The 24,956-nt window shown below is 38.4% G+C and overlaps 2 protein-coding genes across 2 annotated transcripts; one reads left to right on the top strand and one right to left on the bottom strand.

Annotated features, from left to right (window-relative positions):
• The first annotated feature begins 1,386 nt into the window (after positions 1-1,386).
• FCER1A (Fc epsilon receptor Ia) lies at positions 1,387-6,511 on the top strand. The gene is made up of 5 exons (XM_081120296.1): positions 1,387-1,459; positions 1,860-1,880; positions 2,943-3,197; positions 4,608-4,865; positions 6,124-6,511. Exons 1-5 carry the CDS (start codon positions 1,405-1,407, stop codon positions 6,321-6,323), a joined length of 789 nt encoding a protein of 262 aa, XP_080976422.1. The 5' UTR covers positions 1,387-1,404; the 3' UTR covers positions 6,324-6,511.
• A 2,732-nt stretch (positions 6,512-9,243) lies between these two features.
• On the bottom strand, positions 9,244-10,200 carry LOC308548819 (olfactory receptor 10J3-like; the record flags this gene model as incomplete). Its single annotated transcript, XM_081120927.1, has 1 exon — positions 9,244-10,200. Exon 1 carries the CDS (start codon positions 10,183-10,185, stop codon positions 9,244-9,246), a length of 942 nt encoding a protein of 313 aa, XP_080977053.1. The 5' UTR covers positions 10,186-10,200.
• Between the last annotated feature and the right edge of the window lie 14,756 nt (positions 10,201-24,956).

Below are 24,956 nucleotides of genomic sequence, written 5' to 3'. Positions count from 1 at the left end.
GTGGATTTGTGGACCATTGGATGAGCTGAAATTAGGTAACAAGAGGGTTGGTACTGTTACTGGAGGAAATCAGTTTTTCTATGAGTTGCAGGAAATGAATTTCACCGACACATGCATAGGGGGTGGTAAGATTTATTAGAGCGCCCTTGCCCTTGAAAAGGCTGCGGCTCTTGAGGAGGCTCTTCCCCCGCATTCGGCTGGTAGATCGCGTCCATGCCCCCAGGTATACCAGGCCCAGTGTCTCACCCACAGCCAGGTGGTTCCGCTCCGTCTCACCGCAGAAGTCCAGCCTACCAGGCCCAGGATGGTCAACAGGGCCCAGGGCTGCACCACCCCAGCCCCCAAGGCTGACCTTGGGCAATTACTTAACTTCCCTGTGCCTCATTCCCTGTCTGCACATCTGTCACCAAGGCTCAGTGGCACCTGGGCCGTGATTGGCACTGCCCACACAGCTGCCACCCTGAGATGGGCCTTTGTTCAGCTTTAGTTATATTTCCTTGAGCCTGGAAAGAGGCAGGCCTTCTTTTGGACGATTCAGTCTCTTTCCTGGCTTTTCCCTGGCTTGCGTCCTATCCTACCTGATCTTTCCCCCAGGTTCCCTAGGTTTCTGTCCTGCCCCTTATTGTCACCATTCGGCTTCACTGTGCTTGTGCTTCGTGAAAGGACATCCTCTGTGCCACCCTGTGTGGGACGAACCCCTTGGGGTGACTGTGAAGCGACTCTCCTGCCCACTCAGATGCCTGGAGCGGCTGTGAGGCTGTCCTTTCCTAGTCAGTCCGCTGGTCCCCTTTGCTCCCTTCCTGTTTGTTAATATCTAACTAACTGTCCACTATACTGGTGGCTCTGGAGAGCCACAGGAGAACGTCAGCAATTGCTGGCCATTCTCGTAAACATGCATAAACAGTATATTGTCATGATTAAGAGCTTCACTCTAAGGTTAGATTTTTAAATATTTGAATCCCAAATTAGCCATTTAGTACCCGAAGACAAGTTGCTTAAGCCCCCTGAGCCCCAGTTTTCCTACCTAGGACATGGGGATAATGGAGGCACCTGCGCCATAAGATTATCGTGAGAAGTGAATGGAACATCGCCTGTACCCCACTCTTGTCAGTTGCATTGATTTCCAGTTTAAGAAAGTCCTGTGACTGTGTGCCTGGCCCTATGACTCTCTTTCACCAGATCCCAGTGTGTCTATGGAGGCAGGATGGGAGGAAGGACATACATATAAAATTGCCCAGTTTGGCACCACTCCAAACTTTGTCTCCAGAGTAGGCGGCAAACCCAGGCTCAGCTGATCCATTAACCAGATATGATGCAGAAAACATTTCCTTCTCCTTTTTGGTTTTATGTCTATTTTAAGGCCCTACACTTCAGCTCAGCCTGTATTTGGAGTCCACAGAGGTGATGTCTACTTCCATGGGAGGCCCTGTCCTGCTGTGGGTAGCTTTGCTGCTCTTTTGTAAGTAGAGGTTCAGCCCTCTTGGAGGGGCCAAAATGGATCCAGGGAGCAGCTGGGGAGGGGTCGACAGTTTTAGTGCTGACTTTTCCCAGGCCATGCGCAAACCCTGAGGCATTTCCCAGGGATTCTGTAGTGGAGACAAACTGGAGAGCAGAGGAAACAGGGCCAAACAAGACTGAGAGCCTGGTTTCTTGCAATGGTCTGGCATGTCCCAGAGTACAAGGGAGGGATGATAGAAGGAAAAGAGAATCTCCTTATCTCCCTGGAACAAATCCCTGAGAAGATGGTTGGCCCTTAAAACTCCATGAATGTAGACCTCATCACCACACCAGATTCCAGTCCTCAGGAGACTCAGAAGGCTGGGAATAGACACTAATCTATCCTCTCTGAAATTTTGCAGCTCCAGATGGTGTGCCAGCAGGTGAGTCCTCTGCCCTTGTTCTCTCAGTGTTTTCAATGTGTCTGGGCATTGCCTCCCTGCACTGTTTCCCTTCATTCCAGCACCTTTATTTTCTAATAATTATTCTTTGTTTTCTAATGATTATGAACCTCAACTTCCTGTCCAATCAAATCCCCATTTCCACCTTGCCTTGTCTATCTTCTTTTCTTTCACTCTAAAGCGTGCCACATACCAATTCATTCTGTCAAGTCACCGCCTCCTCTTTTTATGTCAACAACCATATCTTTTGAACATTCAAATGTCTCAGCTTCTCTTCCAGGCACTATTACATAATCTCATTCAATTCTTACATCATCATTCTTAACGTTGCTATTTTATAATTAAGGATGCTAAAACCCAGGTTTGGTGATTTTCTGGAGGTTCCACAGCTAACAAAGGTCTGGATTCTAACACAAGTCCCTCGGATCCAAGTCTGGTTCTTTTTCGACAGCTTCGCCCTTCCTTCATCACCCCCTGCTACTTCCTTACCTGCGGTTCAAATTTGTATCACATCTCTTTCTTCTTGGAAGCCTTTTAAGATGGATCCTCTTGGTGTTTCTCATTGCCTTCCAGAATTGACATATATTGTTTGCTGCACATACACTCACAACACAGTTATGCATCCATCATTCACTCATTCACTCGCCCCATGTACCAGCCATCGAGTCAAACTATGGTTGAACATGACAGACATTGTCTCTGCCTGAAAAGAGAGTGCGGTCCTCATTTACAAATTCTGAAATGGAAATCAAGAGAATTAAAGTGAGTTATCCTATACCACATATTAAGTTTTTCGTTTGTCTGTTTTTTTAATATCCTGCATTTTTTGTTCTTTCTCCCTCGGTTGGGAGCTCCCTGGTGCCTCACCAGCGCTTCCTCCTTTTTAAATCCTAGACATCACATAGGGTCTTATCAACAGCAGTAAAGGGTAGACTGACCATTGATTGACTATTGGAATGTCTGTACTTTGAAGCCTAGACAATTCATTTTCTATGATTTTCCCCCCTCTATATCTTTTTTTTCCACAATTTGATCTTCTCAAAGCCACCTGGAGATCTACGGTGTCCTTGAATCCACCGTGGGAAAGAATATTTAAAGGAGAGAATGTGACGCTTACATGTGATGGGAATAATTCCCTTGAAGTTAACACCACGAAGTGGACCCACAACAACACCGTGTTAGCAGTGAAAACTTCAAGTTTGGACATTGTAAATGCCAGAATCCAGGACAGTGGGGAATACAGATGTCAGAATGAAAACCTTATCCCAAGTCAACCTGTGTATCTAGAAGTCATCAGTGGTAAGTTCCAAGTCTATGGAAATGTAGATTTTCCCATGTGAGAAAATGCCTATCTGATGATGGGGAGAAAGCAAGTTATTCCAAAGCTTAGGGTACCAGGGTGGGGCTCAGGGTCCCCCACTCAAGACCTGTCCATCTCTCTTCTTCCATCTCTACTCCTTCTGCCTGCCTGAACTTCTGGCCATCTTCCAATGTTATTTGTCCATTTTATTTCACCTCTGATTATCTCTCATTTGAATGACTAGGTTAATTGTTATATTTTACTTCATATTTTTAAATATAAATATATTTTAAAGTATAAATAGGCTTTGTATTTTTCTCTTGAATGAAAGATGTTTTAATCTCCATATGAAAATCCCAAATACAAAGTAAAGGAGTGTAGAATTGCTTCTTTATTTCCTTAGAGTGGATTCTGGAAAAGTCCTCAAGGACCGCTCTTAAATAAAATATGTTTGCATATTTCCATTTACAATTTTTCTTTGGTGACTGCTTTTCAATTCTTTTTTTGTTGTTAATCCTCACCTGAGGATATTTTTTCCACTGATATTTGAGAGATACAGAGAGAGAGAGAGGGAGAGAAAGATCAATGTGAGAGAGATACATCTATTGGTTGCTTCCTACACAAACCCCAACCGATGGGCTGGGGATCAAACCCATAACCCTAAAGTGCGTGGACTGATGCTCTAAACCACTGACCAACACTGGCAGGGCTGCTTTTCAATTCTTAAAATGACATTAGCCATAGAACCTGACTCATTTTTCACTGACTCATTATTGAAAAATATTTGTTGAGTACTTACCACCTCCTAGGTATTGTGTTAGGCTCTAGGGATATAATGTAAGGAACAGACATGACCCCAAACCTCTTGAAGTATAGAGCCAAATGAGGACGAGGGCATTAAATAAATAATTATACAAATACTTAATAAAAATTGTTATATATGTTTTGAGGAAACGTTTGGATCAACTATGACTAATAAAACTAGAAGTCCCTATGAGGTAAGAGAAGACAAAACAGACACTGTCCTAGGCTAAGATACCCCACGCAGAATAGTTTTACTTCCCCCTTAGTGACTAGAACTAACAAGAGTGGAGCTAAAGGGAATACTGGGTTTTAGACCTTCCGTGGATGGGCTCAGCAGAAATGTCAGATCAATTTTATGGCCCCAGACTTATTTTTCAGGAGAGATTTATCAATATAGAAGTCCAGCTCTAAGCATTATTTTGTTCCTTTTTATTGACTTTATGAGCCAAGAAATATATCAGTGATAAACAATGGTTTCTGACAGACTCAATGCAGGACCTCAATGCATGATTCTGCTATTTTATCTAGCTGTTATTTATCTATCTAAAATCTATCTGTATCATCTATTTGTTCATTGTTAAATAAGTAACATAAATGCTCTTCAGATTGGCTGCTCATTCAGTCCTCTACTAAGGTGATATTGGAGGGTGAGCCCTTCATCATCAGGTGCCTTGGTTGGAAGAATAGAAAAGTCTACAAGATGATTTACTACAAGAATGGCAAAGCACTGAAGTTCTGGTATGAGAACCACAACATCTCCATTGCCAATGCCACAACAGAAGATAGCGGCACCTATTACTGCACCGGTACACTTTCGCAGAATAACTATACCTCTAGTTCCCTCAAGATCACTGTAATAAAAGGTGAGTTAGTAAAGGAAATGGAAGGAACTTGTAGCAGGGGAAGGGAGAGGAGACATCTCAACTTGAAATAATAACAGTTTGTAAAATGGTGGCAGTGAGATACCTAAGAAAATCTACTACACTTCCAATAGGGAGACCTGGGGTGGAGTATATCTCTTCATCTCTGTCTGAGATTTTTAAAAATTTGTTTAATGGCAATAGTAATTCCTGCTCACATTATGGAATTTTTATGAAGATTAAATGTGGTAATATTTGTGAAATGGATTTGTAATTTGTTAAGCAATACCCAAGCATAACACATTGCAAATAGTTTTGATCTCAAAGTCATCTGCTGCTCCTGGTGCAACAGTTATATTTACTAAATTGAAAGGAAGTGTCAGAGTTGAAGGAACAAAGGCTGTGAAGAACTTGGAGAGTCTATTCCAGGCTAGAAGGGCTAGGAAAGGAAACCAACGAGTCAATAGGTTGTGTGCCTGTATATTGGGGGAAGAGAAGGAAGGTTTAATGAGGTAAAAACAGGCAGGTAGGTTGCCTTTGTAACCAATGAAAAGGACTGCTCTTTCCCAACTTCATATAAAAGAGAGAGCCTTTGAAATGTTTGCCTTACAAGGAGGAAATGTGGCCTTTTGCCTTTCAGGCTTGGCTCATACTAATGTCTACAAAAGCATGAGACCAGCATTAGAGTTAAGCTCTAATGGCAGTTCTCTGTTAACTAATTTGAGACCTAAGTACTATTTAGTTTTCAGTATCTTTATAAAATAAAGGGTTTGGTCTAGACTTCATTAGAATCACTTGGGGAAATTAAAAATACATATATGTTGATGTCCATATCTCATCCTTAGAAATTCTGACTTAATTGGTTTGATAAGGCCTACACCTCAGAATGATGATTGATTGATTGATTGATTGATTGATTGATTGAGAAATAAGACACTGGTGACCCCCTACCCCTAAATAATATGTGGATGTTGGTCTTGTTAGCTCCAAAAAAGGAACCATTTTTCCTATTACCTTCCCCCTTGGGCATATTAGCTAGAGAAACTGTTAGACAAGGACCATGGGGAGATATTCAGGACTCCCTAGGGCTCCAGGGAGTACAGTCTAAAGAACCAAACTCAGAAGTGTTTTCTGTCTACACCTGAATGCCATATCATGCTAGAATATGGAAGACCATGCTGGGCCCTTCTCTCGGGGAAGAGGAAGCCCTGGACCTTATTGTTCAATTTTTAATATGAGTTATGTTTCTTGTTGCATCTAGATTCTACCACACTTCAGCTAAGCAACTGCTACTGGCTACGATTTCTTATCCCATTTTTGGTAGTGATTCTGTTTGCTGTGGACACGGGGCTGTTTATCTCAACCAAGCAGCAGTTTAAATTTATCTTGACTATTAAGAAGACCAGAAAAGGCAACAAATTTATGGGCCCACATCCTAAGCCAAACCCTCCAAAGAACTGATATCATTGCTCAAGAAACATTTGCAATAGCAATTTCCTTCCGGCATCAGCAATTGCTTCTCGATTGTCCAACACAACTCACAATATACATAGAAAGATCTGTATTTAACTGAACTATTCACTAAACCAACTGAAACTGGTTACACGGCATGTAATAGTAAGTACTCAATAAACATCAGTTAAATAAGTAAAAGAATGCATATTCATTTATACATCTATTTGTACATTTATTTATATATTTGTGAAAGTGAAGTACAATTTGAACAAAAGAAATATGGAACCATATGATGCTTCCAAGTATTTAAGGCTTGCCAGTTTCTTTCTTTGCTTCTGAAGGCAAAAACCATGACGTTTTAGATTAGACATGTTGTCTCTCCACCACAGTAGGTATAGGCTAGGAATGAGAAGACAAGGTAGGATGCTAGTGAGGCTGATCATTTTTATGTTCGCTCTTCAACTTACTACCCATGAGCTTCTAGGTCTTGGCAGAATCCGGGGCAGTCTTGAGCCATAGAACTTTGGGGATGAGGCTCAGTCTAAGGTTCCTTTGTGATGTGATTGTTTCACCCTCTAAAATCTCCCAAACTTATATGTTGAATACCCTCTTACAGCACCTGAACTAAGCATCATGGGCAAATTCCAGTGAATAACAATCATCAGAACTCTCTGCTCTGAAAACAGTTCAGAGTGGAATAAATCTCAAGCAAAGGATTTAGACATTTTTGGTTTGTTGATTTCTTTTTTCATTTTATGTCTTTACAACATTCATTGGAGGCCCAGGAATCTCTCATGGAATAAATGGGACTAAGTTTCAGCCTCTTATAAGTCAATCCATTAGAAAGAGACTAAACTAAACATGAGAAGAATGGATCTAGCAATAAAATTGAAATTGTTCATAAACAAATTTTTTAAGACAAAGGGATGATTTTTTTGTGGATTCTGAGAAAAATTCACATCTTAATTTTTAACCAGTTTCCAAGAAAATAATACTAAACTGCTGCCAACTGAATTGAGCCATAGTAAATATAGTTCAATTGATAGCATAAAAATTTTTTTAATTAAAATAGGAGTCACAGGCCTTCTGCCTTAGTCAGAATATGTCTAGGCTGAAAATTTGGGTTCCCCACTTGCCAACTGCTGTTCTAGACATGGGATCCTAAAATGCTGTAAATTGAGATTTCCAGGAAGCAGCCTCTAAAACAGAGCTTTGAATGTGATGAGTTTATTAGGGAGTGCTCCCAGCATCAGCACCTGTGTGAGAGTGAAGGAAACAGAACTGGGCAAAAGAAATAGTTGAAATGTGACACAGCCACAGCAAAAACTTCAACCCCTGGGCAGAGGGTGTGACATGGAGGAGACAGGTCTTTAGCAAGGACAATTCCTGAAGAAGGACTCAGCTGAGAACTGTCAGCCCATGACACTCCCAGCAGTTGGAGTATTCGAATAGAAGAAAGTGCGACACCGGCCATCAGGCCTTTACCTAACGTTTTTATCTAGATCAAGCAGAACTACTAAGAAAAAAAGTTTTTATAATTGTTTTATGATTATCCTCACAGAAATGAACTGGCTCTATCATTTCTAGAAATCTGGACATAAAGGCAAAGATATCTTTTATCTCTTAGACTTCACATGCCAGTGTTTTTTGCAAAGTGAGACATGGTAACCTTACTTAGAGGATTTGTTAATTTCCACTGGCCTGTCCCAACCTCAGTACCCAGCAAACTTCATGACACTCTCACAAGCTTTTGCAGGGTCATCACTTGGTATCAGCTGGACACTGGGGACTGTAAGAGCTGTGTTTGAAACTCAGGTTGTGCTTTATCCTCAGACTAGAAGGGCAGAGTGGAGTGGAAGGATGAGGGAGGGAGGATTTTTCCCTGAACCAGAGCATATGCTTTCACCTTCTGTGATGCTCACACATGAAATACTTTTTTCCACTGTGGTTTTAAGTTGGAGAATCTAGGGAGAAATTTCTGAAGATTAACCTCTGCAGGCTTAGGAACTTACTGGATTTTTTTTTTTTTAAGTCATGCTTCAGACTTCTGTTGGTTAATAAATATTTTCAGAAGTTTTCGTTAAAGTGCATATACTTATAATACTATTTCAAAGAGTTTAGCTTTATCTTGCAAAAGAAACTATACGTTTGCTTGGCCCTTTCTGAACTCCATTCTCTTCTAGTCCCACATTGGGAGTGGGAAAGGCATTGAACTTTTCAGCATGTTCTGCTTTACTATTGGAGTTTTCTTGCCTAGGCATCTCTGGACTATGAACAACCCACCTTTGGGCTCTCAGTAGTTAATGGCTTTTTGCTTTCCCACATTTACACTCCTCATGCCCAGGAGTGGTCAGTTAGGGCAGTTCTGGTCACTGGGAAAATGTGCATGACATCTTTTGATGATTCTTCAGGCTGTGATAGGATATTAGCAGGTGGCAAAAACAGATTATAATAAAGCCTTCAGTGTCCACTGATAAGAATATGCATGCATGTCTCCTCACTTAATTGTTAAAATATTTGCAAACATTACTCCTACACCCATACTAACACACACAAAAAGTCTAAGATGGTTTCTAAATCCTTTGTTTATTAACTCTTAAGAGCCTTGCTGTACTCTGTGTCTTAATGGAGCTGTATAACAACATATTCTCAGGACGTGCATAGCTATGTGCGTGTGCCGGCGAGAGAACATGGATATTGGTGGCTCGGGCATGTAACCCTTTCTCCTGCATTCTGAGCTGTGTGTGAAGTCATTGCTTATATTCCCTGAGGGAGGGCACGGAGAGCCCTGACTACCTCAAGTGGAAGCCTCCAATTAAATTCAGTCTATTCTTCTTGATCCCGTATTTAAAGACATTATTGAAACAGCATTAAAATTAATGCATATTTACAGAATCAAATAAAAGGCCTTCACAACCTCTTCTCATTAAGGGGAGCGGGGCTCTCGCCCCGTGGCTCTGCACAGAGCATCTCTGACCTCCTTGTTCCTCAGGCTGTACACGATGGGGTTCAGCAGGGGAGTGATGACAGTGTAGGTCACTGAGATGAGTCTGTCCTGCCCTAGGGAGCTCTGGGACTTAGGCTTGAGATAGATGATGGAGGCACAGCCATAGTGGATGATCACCACTGTGAGGTGGGAGGCGCAGGTAGCAAAGGCCTTCTTCCGACCCTCAGCTGAAGCAATCTTAAGAATGGTGGAGACGATGAGGACATAGGAGATAAATACCAGGCTCATGGGTAGAACAAGGACACAGACACTGACGACAAAGTTGATGACTTCATTGACGGTGGTGTCTGTGCAGGCCAGCTTCAGCAGGGGTCTCACGTCACAGAAGAAGTGAGAGATGACAAAGGCATCACAGAAGGGAAGGCAAAACACAGATGTCACTTGAACAATGGCCATGCCCAGACCGATTCCCAGTGACCCAGACACAAACTGTACACAAGCCTCTTTACCCATGATGACCGAGTACCGTAGGGGATTGCAGATGGCCACATAGCGATCATATCCCATGGCTGTGAGCAGAAAGCAGTTGTTGATACCAAAGGTGAGATAGAAGAAGAGCTGAGTGGCACAGCCTTGGATAGCAATGAGCTGATGAGGACTCAGCAGGCCAGAAAGCATGCGGGGAATGATGGCCACAGTATAGCAGGTCTCAGAGATGGACAGCATGCTCAGGAAAAAGTACATGGGAGTATGGAGGTGACGGTCCAGGCGAATAATAGTAACAATAATGACATTGCCAGAGAGAGTCAGCAGATACAAAGTTAGAAAGACAATAAAGAAGACAAGCCTGTGCTGCCACCCAAAGCTGGAGAAACCTTCAAAGAGGAACTCAGTCACAGCAGTGGAGTTTGGTTTTGGCATTGAGGAAGGCCTGAGTCTGAAAGGGCTGGACAAAGAAAAGAAAGGTGTAATGAGTCAACTATGAAAGAGAGTAGGCTGGGACAAGGCCTTCAGTCAAGGGCTGCCTATTTCCTGAGCAACGCTCCAGACCTCAAGGGCCATCACTGTCCAGCTGTTGGCTATTTGCTCAGAGCCATCGCCTTTCTTATTTTGTAATACAGACATGCACCTTAGGACCCTAGGATTGAGGTCAGAGATAGGTCTGAGAGGGAACATACAGAAAAATTAAGAGACAGATTTTATAGAAATAATTACCCAGCAATTGAAGTGAGTCCAGGTCAAGGAAGAAGCCCCAGCTCTACAGGCCTCCTCAAACACATGTGAATTAATCGCCTAAAGATTCAGTGAGGATCAGTGACCTAGGTGAAAGATAAAAGATATCTGAGGCTGATATCAACACTGTCGGAATGCACTACCAACATCAAAGGCTCGATGAGGGCGCCATCTCAGAACCCTAGGTCCTAGGCTTCACTTCCCTGTGCCCTGAACCTACATTCCACTGTGATCATGAAAGATTAGAAAGGCAGAGCAAAGGAAACCATCAACAAAATGAAAAGGGAGCCCACTGTATGGGAAAACATATTTGCCAATGATACATCTGATAAGGGGTTAACTTTCAAAATACATAAAAGAACTCATACAACTTAACAAAAGGAAGACAGATGATCCGATTAAAAAATGGGCAAAGGACCTGAATAGACATTTCTTCAAAGAGGACATACAGATGGCCAAGAGACATATGAAAAGATGCTCAAAGTCAGTAATCATCAGAGAAATGCAAACTAAAACTACAATGAGGTTTTACTTCACACCTGTGAGAATGGTTACCATCAATAAATCAACAAACAGCAAGTGCTGGTGAGGATGTGGGGAAAAGGACACCCTAGGACACTGCTGATGGGGATGCAGACTGTGCAGCCACTGTGGAAAACAGTGTGGAGGTTCCTCAAAAATTAAAAATGGAGCTGCCATTTGACCCAGTGATCCCCCTTCTAGGAATATATCTTAAGAAGCCAGAAACACCTACCAGAAAGAATATATGCTCCCCTATGTTCATAGCAGTGTTATTTACAATAGCTAAGATCTGGAAACAGCCCAAGTGCCCACCATCAGTAGATAAGTGAATAAAACAGCTGTGGTACATTTACACAATGGAATACTATGCAGCTATAAAAAGAAGGATTCCTTACCCTTTGAGACAGCATGGTGGGACCTAGAGAGTATTATGCTAAGCAAAATAAGCCAGTCAGAGAAAGACAAGTATCACATGATATCACTTATATGTGGAATCTAATGAGCAAAATAAACTGATGTATAAAATAGAACCAGAGGCCTGGAAACATGGAACAGACTGATGGAGGAATCTCAGATGGAAGGGGCAGCAGGGGACGGGAAGAGATTAACCAAAAAACATCTATACATCTATGCATTGCCCATGGACACAGACAATATGACAATACGGGGGTGAAGGCCTGGGGTGGGTGGGAACCAGGTGGAGGGGGCAATGGGGGGGATGGGGAGGACATGTATAATACTTTCAACAATAAAGATTTTAAAAAGTTCAATAAAGCCTACCCCTGATCTATTCATGATGAATGCACTATTTACATTTTTCCCCCAACAAGAGAACTTATCTCAATGTTCCTTGATTATTTTTAGTCCCCTCTAAATAATAAAATTTTGCTTCACATCTAAGCAAAACAAACCATTTCTTTTGTAGTTCAATGCGTTGAGCAGTCACAAAGTATAACTACTGTGCTAGTACTAGAAAAACAAAGATGACCATGACTTGATTCCTCTCCTCAAGGAGCTTATATTTTTGAGTGACCTTCTATAGTAAAGACCCCTGAAGTCATATGCCCCTCTTCTTTACATCAGTTTACACACTCATATTTCCAAAATCATAGAAATCACAATATGTATTTATTATGAGAGGTCTTTTCCCCCTTCGAGAGATTTCACTGGCTGTGTGATAACTGAATATGTTATATAAACATTCCTCATTGTCTCATATAAGAGAGTGAAACTCACCAGGTAGCCTGTTTCTCTGGTCCTCTAGAGAGACGTATTCATGCTTGAGAGTCACACCCCCACTCTGGAAATCCGACTGCCTGCAATAATAGGTTTGGATTTTTACTGATAGTTGTGAAATGTCTCCAAGACCTTCGTCAATGCCTTTCCTGAAGTTATTTAAAACCCATCAGTTATTTGAGCTTAGATCACGTTGGAAAAATATAGCTATTTTATCAAATAGTTTACAAATTTATCTCAGGGTCACTAACATCTTACTGAACAGAATTATGGTTTAATAAAAATCCCCCCACAGACTGACAATCTTTAGATATTACCCAGAATGTGATATCTAACAGAACTAGAGAGGAAGAAAATAATGCATAGCCCAGTCTTCCAGTGCCCAAGACTAGAAGTGAAGGACAGAAAAAGTCACATTAATTTCCTTTAGATTCTTACAGTCCTTCCTGTTGGAAGGTCTTCTTTGTGTCACAAAGCAGTGACTCTGGTTTAAGGTTTCTTAATAAGGTGTAAATTGTCTGTCCCAGTCTTCTGGGCCTCTTTCCCCAAAACAGCACTGACTCCCAAGCGATCAACAGCATAAGACACAATCCAAACATCACAGTGTCTGGAGACCTCATTACTTAGGCAGCTCATTTTCTAATCCTGAGATTAACATTGTGGAGGGTAGAGTTGCCTTGACTATTAGGAGAAATGTCTGGGGTGAAAAGGCTGATTTTGAACTTTGGTAGAGTTGGCCATGATCCTGTAAGATACATGTCAGACTTTCTCTGGCACCAAAGGGGGGTGGCTTAAGACCTTATGGGCTTGTTATTCACAAACGAAAGAGAGAAGCAAGAATTTCCAAGTAGGGGTAAGCATGGACCCCTGCTACTAGGTACGCAGAGGCTGACATTTAGAGTCTCTGCTGCCTGAAGCCAGTTTTAAGTCTCAGGGTAGCATCGTCAATCCTGTCCCTGAATTCTGTTGTAAGAACTTATATGCTTTCAACTAACCTCTCTCATCTCTGTTATGCTCACACACACCCTACATCATTTTGGATCCCCTAGCTCAGTTCCATGTGAGGCATCAGCCTTGCCAGGTCATCTTTCATGTATTGCAGCATCTTATCATCTAGAGCCCACATAGATGCTAATGAATGTCAATAGCCGTAAGATATGTAAAAGTCGGCACTGAATTGCCACAATTTCTAACTCTTTAATCATTTTCTTTGCATTGATCTTATATTCCAAGCTCCATTGTAAGCATATTTAGATAGAGAACTCACACTCATCTTTTGTTCTTAGTGTACTCATAGCTGCTACTATCAATAAAAATAATTGACAACACTTATTATATGTGCTTATTATATACTAGGTACCAAATTATGCAATGCACAAATATTGACTCATTTAATTCTAAGAGAAAAAAAAAGTAGCATTATATTCATTTTCAGAAGAGAAAATAGGCATAGAAACATTATGTAACTTTCTCTAGGACACTGAGCTGAAAAATGGAAAACCAGATCTTAAACCCAGGAAATCCAGCTTCAGAAGTCATACTAGCACAATTCTGGGCACAAATTCATTCTCAATAAATATTGGTTATATTGACTTTATTAAAATTATGTTCAATGATGGTATTGCTAATCATAGCAATTTAAGAAGGCACCTTGGTTATGGTGCAAAAAGCATTAGACTATTGATTCTGTTTACTTAGGTTTTAGTTTACATGTCTACCACTAACTTGATTAGTGCTTAGATAGACATTTACCTTATCTAGGCCTCAACTTATTCATCTATGAGTGATGATATGATAATGTGATGATGATGATGATGACAGTAATATCTAATCAGATTTTTCTTTTCACTGTGCATCTTTCACATCGTTTGATGTAATCTCCCAATAATATGATAAAGTATATATCTTTTGAATACTATTATCCCCATTTTACAAATAAAAAAACTAGGGCTAAGAGACCAGGAATATGTGACCCTTTCAAGGGTTCTTTTCACCATGCTACTCTTGATATCCCGATAAAGTTGAAAGGTAGAATTAGTTCTACTTCATCTTTAACATAATGTTATAATAACTCTTAGATGTGGATATAGCTTCCAAGTCAATGAATAGTTGAGAGGCCAGGATTCCAGAAAGAAAAGATACGTAGAAATGTCAGCCTGACACCCATTTCTTTGCAGTTTCCTCGAGGAACTGTAATTTTTGTTTGTAGTCTTTGATCAAAAGACTAAAAAAATGAGCAGAGCCTGGCTGGGCATGGCTCAGTAGTTGAGCATCGACCTAGGATACAGGAGATTGCGGTTGGATTCCAGGTCAGGGCACATGCCCAGGTTGTTGGCTCTATCCCCGGTAGGGGGTGTGCAGGAGGCAGTTGATCAATGACTCTCTCATCATTGATGTTTCTATCTCTCTCTCCCTCTCCCTTCCTCTCTCTGAAATCAATAAAAAATAAAATGAGCAGAGCATCTGGCAGTCTCCATCCACTTGAGGGCTACACCTTAGGTGAAAGGGTAAAGTAGAAATAAATTAACCTTCACATAGACTGAAACCAGCTTTGATTTAGCTTACTTCCTACTTGTATCAATATGACCTTGCCCCTAGTCTAACTACCCACCAGGAGGCAAAATAAAATCTTCTCTGGAGGAAGATAATATCATGTAGAACCTCAAGTAATCTTTACAATTTTTTCATATAGAACAGGAGCAGGCAAACTACAGTCTGCTGGCCATGAGTCCACCACCAGTTTTTGCATAACCTGCAAGCTGTATAATGGTGTTTATATTTTGAATGGTTGAAAAAGCCAAAAAAAAAAAAAAAAAGACTTTTTGTGACAAAAGTTATATGAATTCAGATTTCAGTGACCATAAATACTTTTGTTTTAAAACCACAACTCATTCAATTACATACTAGAGACATATGATTCGTAAATCCTAAATTATTCTATTCAGTCTCTTCAGGAAAAGTTTGAGAACTCTTTAAATATAGTGTCCAAGATGTAATAAAAATTTACAAAATATACCAAAAGAAATACCAAGGGGCTAAAAATCAAGAAGAGGAAAAAAAAGAACTCAATAGAAACAGAACTATACAAAAATTGTTATATTAAAGTTATAAGATACAATGTTAAGATAAATAGATTGTGGCAGATGCACCCAAAGGTGACTCTCAGTAAGTCACATCCATGTAGAATCCTCTCCTCTTGAGTGTGGGCAGAACTGTGACTTGCCTCTACTCACTAAAATGCAGTAAAGGTAATGGGATGTCACTCCCATGCTTACAATACATTATACAAAAAAAAAAAAAAAGCCATCTTAGCAAACAGGATCAAAAGAAATCATCCCTTGCTGGCTTTAAAAATGTAAGCTGACATGTTTTGAGAGGACTTGTAAGAGGGCTATGTGGCAAGGATTGTGCTCTAGTTCTAGTAACTGAAAGTAATTTCAATTGACAGCCAGTAAGAAAAGACAACCTCAGTCCTATAACCACAAGGAACTAAATCTGCCAACAACCACATGAGTTTGGAAGAGGACTTGAAACTCCAGAAAGGAATACAACTCAGCTGATACTTTGATTTCAGGTTTGTAAGACTCTGAGCAGAAGACCGATTTAAGCCATGCCCAGAACACCTTATCCATGGTAACTGTAATATAATAAATGTGTGTTGTTTTAAGCTTTTCAGTTTGTGGTGACCTACTTTACATAAGAAAATGACTGAAAGTATGCTATGTATTTTATAATTTTGGTGACTTGTTATGAAGCAATAGAAGACTATTATAATTTTTATTGTTGAAGAAAATAGATGATAAATTATAGAATCTTGGCTGAGAATTGGAAAATATATATATTTAAACACAGTAAAAAGATCAGAAATCAAAAATATAATAACTGAAATTAAGAACTTAAAATGTTTTAACAGCACATTAGAAACAACTAAAGCTAAAGGTGGGGGGTGGGGGAGGGTCGGGTAGAACCTGGGAAAAGGAGGAGAAAGTGGGGGAAATCTGTAATAGTGTCAACAGTAAAAAAATCAGTGAATTAAAAGCATGTCAGTAGAAATATCCAAACTGAAGTACAAAGAGGAAAAAAATGAAGAGTATATAAAAGAGCATACTAGGCATATAGACCCAGTGAAAAAGTCTAGCATATGTGCAATTGGAGTTGCAGGTGGATAGAATAAATAGAAAGCATCAGAAGCAATATATCAAGAAACAATAGCCACAAGTTTTCCAAACCTGAGAAAAACCAAGACACGGATTCAAGAATCACTCTGAATTATAAGCAGGATACATAGACATACATTCCACACAAAATGCATGTAGGTATATAATATAAAATGGCTAAGAAATAAAGATATTTTATATGCCTTAAAAGTACTTAGAGGAAAAAAGATGCATTATTTTTGAGGAACAGCAAATAACACTTTTAACTGACATCTTAATGGAAAAAATGGGAAACAAAAATCAATGGAATGACATCTTCAAAGTGCTGAAAGAAAATAATTGCCAAACTAGAATTTTATACTCAGGGAAAATATCCTTTACTGAGAAAAGCAAAACAAAAACAGTTTCAGACATGGGAAAAAATGAAAGAATTCATTGCCTTCATTACCAGCAGACCATTAAAGAAACATGAAATGGAGTCCTCCAGGTAGAAGGAAAATTCATCTTAAATGAAAACAAAAATTTAAAAAAATAAAAATTAAGTTAAAAAGAAAAAATAAATACACAAGCAAGTATAAATTAATATTAGACTTAATTAATATTATTCAATAATAAATTAAGATATTGCGATTTCTAAATATTTATAGAATTAAAATAACCAATAATAACATTAAAATAAGATAAATTAAGTTTTTATTAAGTCTTTGCATGTTTCTTGAAGTATAACTCTAAAATAACCATTAAAATGATGTATGAGTAACAAATGGAGTAAAAAATAAAAATAGTTGATTACTTTAAAATAAGACGAAACGATGAAAGAAAAGGAACACACACATAAAATAAGAGAAATAGAAGACAAACCTTAACATGGTGTATTGAACCCCAAGTATACTAGTAATTCCATTAAATTTAAAATGTACATTTTATTAAATGTACAATAATAATCCAATCAGTAGACAGAGATTGTCAGAATGGACAAGAAAACAAGGTGTTTATGAGACATTTTAATTACTAGCAAATAGAAAGATGGAAAAGAGTGAAAAATAAATCATGCAAACGCTAACCAAAAGAAATGTATTGTTTTATGTTAATAAGATTTCAATTTTTAAGAATTTAGTCCATTTTGTGACCTACTATATGTTCTAGCCTGAAAAATGTTCCATATATACTTGAAAAGAATGTGTATTCTGCTTTTTGTGTGTGTTTTCCATAAATGTCAGATCAAGTTGGTTGATAATGTATTTCAAGTATTCTATATCCTTACAGATTCTCTCTCTAGTTGTTTTGTATATTACTGAAATATATTTATTGAACTCCAGCTATAAGATGAATTGTCAATTTCTCCTTTCAATTCTGTCATTTTTGATTCATGGATCTTGGGGCTTCATTGTAAGGTTCACATACATTCATAATTTTATATCTTCTTAACATATTGGCTCTTTTATCATAAGTAAATATATTACCCTGTCTCTTGTAATATCCCTTGTCTGAAAGTCTATTTTGTAAATATTAACAACGCCACTTCAGATCTCTTATGGCTACAGTTTGCATGGTATATCTATTTATAAACTTTTACTTTCAAGTATCTGTGTCTGATTTTAAAGTATATGTCCTGTAGACAGCATATAGTTTGGCCTTGCTTTTTAAAAGTCAATCTGACAATTTTTCTCTTTTGATCAAAAGATTCAATGCATTCACTTTTAATGTAATTAATGATATGACTGGATTAATGTCTTCCATTTTGCTCTTTGTTTTCTGTTTAATGTCTCATTTCTTTGTTTCTTTTTTACTGCCTTTTCTGTTAAAAGATACTTTTATTGTACCATATTCATCTTTCTCTTGATTTTATAGATAAAATGTTTAGCAGTTGTTTTATGTATATTTAAATGATCACAATGTAGTTCAGGTTTATACTGATTTGACTTCAATGAAATATAACAACTTTACTCCAATATGATAGCATTTCCTCCTCTCTCTCCTTTGTGCTAGTGTTATCATATGTATTACATCTTCCTTTTCTATAAATACGTGTCATAATTATATAACTGCTTTAAGCAATGTTATGTTTTGTTAAAATAAATTAAGGAAAGAAGATACACACACTCCTTTACAATTGCCTGCATATGTTACATAGGTAGCATTTTTGGCTTTTTTCATTCTTTCCTGTGGATTTAACTTCTGTCAATTGCAATTTCCTTTCAGCCTGAAAATCTTTGTCTTGTATTTCTTGTATGTTAGGTCAGCTAGTAACAAATTCTCTCAGTCTTTGTTTATCTGAATGCACCTTTATTTGCCTTCATTTTTGAAGGATATTGTTGCTGGCTATTGAACTTTTTGTTAAAACATTTTATTTTTATCTTGGTAATTTAAATGCTGTTGTTTTCACTGTATTCTGGCCTCAGTTTTTTTCTGTTAAGAAGTCAGCTGTTAATCATATTGTTTTCTCTGTACATGATAAGCCAATTTTCTCTAGTTGTTTCCAAGAGTTTGCCTTTTTATTTGGCTTTCAGTAGTTTGACTAATGTGTCTTTGCATTTGTCCTACTCAAAATGCATTGAGCTTGTTGAATCTATTAAGTTAATGTTTTTCATTGAAGTTGGAAAGTTTTCAGCTGTTATTCTTTTTTTTTTTTCTGGTCCCTTTTTTTCTGTTTTCCTGGGAATCCCATTATACTTATGTTGAAATGTTTACTTTGTCCTACAGGCCTCTGAGCATCTTCATTTTTCATTATTCTTTTGTTTTTCTGTTCTTCAGACTGGACAATTTCTATTGATTGATTTTCAAGCTCACTGATTCTTCTGTCTCAAATCTTCTGTTGATATCACCATAGCTTTCAACTCTAGAATCTGCATTTTCTTCTTTTTCTTAGTTTCTCTTTCTCTCTTCAGATTCTCTATGTGCAGGACCAGTGCCATCATATTTTCCTTTTAATTTTTTGACCATAGTTTCCTTGAATTCTTTCAATATATTTATAAAATCTGCTCTCGTGACTCTGTTTATTAAATCCAATATTCAGCCCATTCAGAACCTACTTCTATTAACTGCTTTTTTCCCCTGAGATTGGGTCACACTTTTACATTTCTTTACATGACTTTTAATATTTGGTCAATAACTGAATATATTGTAGTGACTCTGGAAAATTTATATTTTCAAATGTCATCATAGTTCTTGAACTTTTTAAATTGCTTTTTTGAACTTAAATACAGAAACTGCTGTGTGTGGATATTGATGTCTGCTCAGTTTCTCAATTGTTTTTATTTTTTAGCCTGGCTTCCCAGGAGTTCCCTACATAGCTTAATGGTTAGCCAATGATTTGTGCAGAGATTGTATATAAACATCTAGAGCCCATAGGCTCAACCCTATGCTGATCAACCTTTGTGCAGGCTGTGGGATGCACACAAAGTTCCAGCCAGTTCTCAGATCTCATTTAACTTTCAGTTTTCACCAGGTTTTCTCAGGTCTCCCTTGTGCATTCATCGTTTCTATGCAGCCAGAAATATATGGGGAACTTAGCCTTTTTACTGCTCTTTTATTTTCAGGACGTCCCAGTTAAACTCGTGGCTTATTTGCTACTTGGCCACAACCAAGACAACATCAGAGAGGCAGAGCTGTGGCATTTTTCTATCCATTCCAAACTGACTGCCACATAGAGCCAGCAGAGCTACAGGTTTTTGCCCAACCTCCACTGCAATTATAGACTGACCCATCTGACACAACAGCTGTTCGGTTTTACCGCCAACCCTGAGCAGATAAAACTAATGTTTCTACCCACTGAACTGTGGGTGGGAGAGGAGTGAAAGAACTATGATGGCAGCATCCCAAGATGAAAGGCCACAGACACTTACTATTTACCTGATGCTCTAGCAATTTTTTGAACATAAATTTTTCTTAATTTGTTATCTGTCTTCAATTTCCAGTACCCTGAAATTGTTGTATAATAAATATATTCTTCTGTTCTCTACTTTGGGGGGGGGAGGGGAAGAAGGGAGTTGTTGGCCTCCATTTGCCACCAGAAGACCCCTAATTCATAACATCAGGAACCTAGAAAATGTGTGTGGGAATTTATTCTAAATTTGTTAGAGGAGGAAGAAATATATTGTTAAGATACGCAACACATATTGATGTGTGCACTTAACCAGAGATTCTGGACTTCAGTGTATATGTTCAAGGACATGAGAGTAGCTCTTATAGTCTGCTCAGGTGGTTAAAAAAAAATATATGGACTCAACAGTTAAGAGGACCTGCTCCCTGTAGCCTCTGGTTGAAGATGTAAGATGGTACCATTTAATTGACTCCTTGACTTCAACAGGGGGTGAAATGGGTAACAGTAGTGATCAGAATTGCTTGCTCTCAGAGCTCTTCAGTGCACCTAATTGAACACGGCACTGGTAAGGCTGAAATAGAATGGAAACTGAATCTGTATAATAGTAATGATACATTTCTTAAAATATCTGGGACTAGTGAACATAATCTTGATTTGAGTGACCACAACAGAAAATCATGGTCCCTCACCCAATTCACAGGCTAGAGTCAGTTCACATTCCCAGAACCCCTTAAATGCCCATATTCTATTGAGGATTTATCCTATGGCTTTGCCACAAATATGTATTATAAATTTTCTTTGTAGGCTTCCTTAAAGGAACCTTCATTTATTTGATGGACACTACCTCTGAACTGACATTCATCCTCTGGATAGAAAATAACATAGATACAATGTACTCAATGAGAGTCCTTTTTTAATAGAGATTGAGAATTATAATATGAATATGTGGCGATGTCAATGGGTTTGTCCTCAAGGAGACATGGCCACCCCTTTATTTAAGGCTCTAGTCAGAGCACTGATGATTCTCCATGATGGTAAATCAAGTCAGAACTCTGTCATGACCCCACAGGAGGGTCCCAGTGCAGAACCCTCATATTTCTGTAAAAAACAAAACAAAAACTTTCTTTCTCTAGATAAGAATTCTTTGAGAAATGACTTCTAAATTACTTCTGAGTTGTGGTAACAGCAGGTCACTTGACCATGTGTCCTAGATGCCTATCGTGAATTGGTCTTACATGTACCAACAAGCCAAAGTTATCTCCATGTCCACCACCATAGTTCCAGCTCCTATCAGGCTTCCCCTGGAGAACTGCAGTAGCCTTTTAATTGACCTTTCTGCTTCCAAACTTGCTCTTCTCCAATTCATTTTCTGGATTTCAATCCAACATTTTGCAAAGCACATCTGAGTGTGCCATTCACCAACTTAAAAGTATTGCTTGCTCTACATCAGCCTTATGACAAGTTTAAAGTGGTACAACACAGTCTCATCCCCTATTACCTTCTCATTTCATCTCTTCCTTGGATTCTCAATGTGAAGTTTGTCTTTCTTTCCGTTCTCGGTTATTATGATTAATTATCAAGTCCTTCATTCATGTTTTTCTCTCTGCCTTAAATTCTCTTCCCAAACTTCACGTAGTTGACTTATATTTATCTTAAAGATCCCAGCTCAAACTTCATTCCTCAGAAAAATATTTAGATTTCTCAGACTAGTAATACTTGCCCTCTTTTATTATATGCACTCACAAGAGTTTTATCCTTGTAGTATTTGTTTTTGTTTGTAATAATGTATTTATTTGTGAAATTATCTGTTTGAAAACTGCATGGTGTGCTGACTGTGTAATGCACAAGGATACCCAATCAAGAAGAGTAAGGGATGAAATCCAGCCCACAGACCACTTGACAGGTCATACATTGTGGTACAGAGCTCTATTTATCCATATGAAAAGATGCCCTTTTACTAATTGCAAAAATATATTGTATACTCACCAAATGGTATGCACATGGGCTGCATCTACCTAGAGGAGGCTCCTTTTTTCCAATTTGCACAAAGATACCCAATGGGTTCACTATAGCTCTGTATCCTCCTTCCTTGACAAGCCCTAAGAGAACAAACAGCATGCTGTTTTTGTCATGCTTGTACCTCCGATACTCAGCATAGTGCCTGGAACCTAAGTAGATATTCATTAATATTTGTTGCTTTAATAAATGAAGGGATGATCCTCAGATGTAGAGTAATAGACATGTATTTGATTTTGCATGTTTCTCCTGGGCTCACTGGTTTTTTAACAAGAACATTTTAGTTTCTACCATGCAAGCTGCTCTTGTGAGTCATTAACCAAAGGCAAAGTTTTGTTCTACTAATTGCCCAAGTTCCTAATCAGGCCCCTGGGATAGAGCCTCCAGTCATTTCTCTTCTGCTTGTTGTGCCCTGGAATGATTCTCAAGAAGTCCCTAGAGTCCTGTATCCAGTGGATCTGGTTCTCTTTTGGAAGTAAACAGAGTTTCTGGATTGGGAGTTTCAAGAGGCTTCAGCTCTGAAGGAAGGTCCTCTCAGAGCAGAACAGTCAATGATCTGAACCTTGAGTTCGCCACCACACCCTGAGCTCCCTTCTGGCACTCGATATGCTAAACTGCTAGCTTGGGGTTTTCAGCTTCTCCCTTCTAGGTTTCTTTGAAAGAGTCCTATCTCTGTTCTCTCTCTCTCTCTCTCTTTTTTTTTTTTTTAAGTTTAGATGCACCAGCAATTTAGATAATTTCTTTCAGCTCCATTTTCAACTTTGCAATAAGTAAATGGTTGTTAATGGGGTGGGGGGGGGAGGGAGAGAGAGAGGTGATTTTAAATTTTCTAAGTTTCTTCCTTTTCCCATTCTGGTTTTTTTTATAACTTTCTTGAACATTAGAGTTGCATACTTCCCTTGTATTTTGCATGATAGCTGATTGAGACCAGGTACCTATCAAGTAAAATATAGTATTCTAATAATTTTCATTTTTAAATAATGGAAAAATCTGTTTAAAATCATGGAAGATAGATAGTAAATAAAACAACCTTTATAATCCTAGAGTTGTCATCCACCACTGATGTCCCTGGTATCTTTTGAGTGTATAAGGCTGAGGGTCAGACATTTTCATATAGCTGTTGTCTCCTTTCCCTCTAGCTTGAACCTCATGCCTGAATATTCATTCCGTAGGGTTTTGATTCGATGGAAGTAGGTGTTTCACACCTGGTCTTGTCAATTACTAGATTTTTGAGTCTGCCAACTAGCTTATCCTTCTGAGACTCATATTTTTCACCTCTAGGGTGGGAATATTTTATTTCTTTATAGGGTAATTACTAAACTTTAAAACAGGTAGCTTGTCTTAATAGGCTAGCATATAGTATATTTTAACCAAATGTTAATTTCTGCAGTTCGGTTTCTAACTACCTCAGAAACTCAGAATGTAAGACACACCTTCATTATTCCAGCAGCTTTTGAGGTCCATATGCTGCTTCAATTTCCTCTGCTTATGATACTCTACCCAGGGTTAGGTCATCTGCCTTGTACCTATTCAGCAATGTAACATGGGGCATCCAGGTCATTACTGCCAGAAAAATATGTTTTTCATAATCCGGTGCACGTGTGTCTGTGTGTATGGGTGCGTGCATGTGTGTGTGAGATGTGGATGTGAATTGGGCTGGAGCTGGGGATTCTAGACAGACAGGAGCTAGACTTGCAGAAGAAGAAAACAAATAACGGGAACACCGTTTTCTTCTGAGCCTTGCCCTCTCGCCAGACATTAGTAGCTGTCAGGAACTAAAAGGAAATTGGGTAATACTTTTCAAACCCGTGTTCCTGATTCTTCACAGAGGCATCACCCTCCCCAGAACACGATACATTGATTTCCTCTTTTTTAAAAATATCTTCCTAAACAAGGCTTATCAACTCCTGTGTACCAGGGTTACATGTATCAGCATCTCAGTTGAGATAGAATGTTTTCATCCAGTATTGAGATATTTCGAGAGCAAGTAGAGAGGCTGGGTTCCCGAGCTAGCTCTGCCATGAACTAAATGTGTGAGATTAGGCGACTCCTTTATCCATTTTGGAATTAAGTTTCATCACTCTTCTAGAACATATTTTTGAGTGGTAGATGTATTAATACTATAAAGAATAAAGGAAAATATGAAATGCAAAAAAATATACAGAATTTCTACCATCTTTTTATTATTTTCCACTGAATTACAAAATTTTCATATGTATCATTTAAAAGCTGCATAACAGATACTTTAAAAATAATAATGTATTAGTTTCTGTTTACAAATGTCACATATACTGATTTATATATCCTTAGTCTTTTTCTATACATACATATTCACATATATAAAGAAACATATCTTTGCTTTCTTTACAATATTGGGATCATATGACCTTTACTGTTTTGTAATGTTTCTTCCAATTAACAATATTATAAACACTTTTCTTTATGTATAATGTTAAATTTTTTAACAGAGCATCCCTAAACAATATATTTTTATGACTTATTTTGAAAAATATAAGTTAATTTGTGTGTAATAAAATCTGTAATTTTTTGTTTTATGTTTTCTCTCTCTTACTACCCCAAGTGCTAAAAATATTTTCATATGTTATTTTCTAACCATCTCATAGGGTGTTTTGTTTGTTTCTTCTTAGGCTTTTAACACCTTAGATTTTTTATGGTGTAAACTACTCTAATATCATTTTTTTCCC

Source organism: Miniopterus schreibersii, assembly GCF_964146895.1.
Source record: "Miniopterus schreibersii genome assembly, chromosome: 19".
Classification (NCBI taxonomy): Eukaryota; Metazoa; Chordata; class Mammalia; order Chiroptera; family Miniopteridae; genus Miniopterus; species Miniopterus schreibersii.
The sequence above is the reverse complement of the archived record's forward strand: the minus strand, read 5'-3'. Positions and strand labels throughout refer to the sequence as shown.

Excerpts from the sequence above, each read along its gene's own strand:
- FCER1A (XM_081120296.1), top strand. The coding sequence starts at position 1,405 with ATGTCTACTTCCATGGGAGGCCCTGTCCTGCTGTGGGTAGCTTTGCTG. Across the intron at positions 1,460-1,859 it reads GGTAGCTTTGCTGCTCTTTT|CTCCAGATGGTGTGCCAGCA; the intron begins GTAAGTAGAGGT and ends GAAATTTTGCAG. Across the intron at positions 3,198-4,607 it reads GTATCTAGAAGTCATCAGTG|ATTGGCTGCTCATTCAGTCC; the intron begins GTAAGTTCCAAG and ends AATGCTCTTCAG.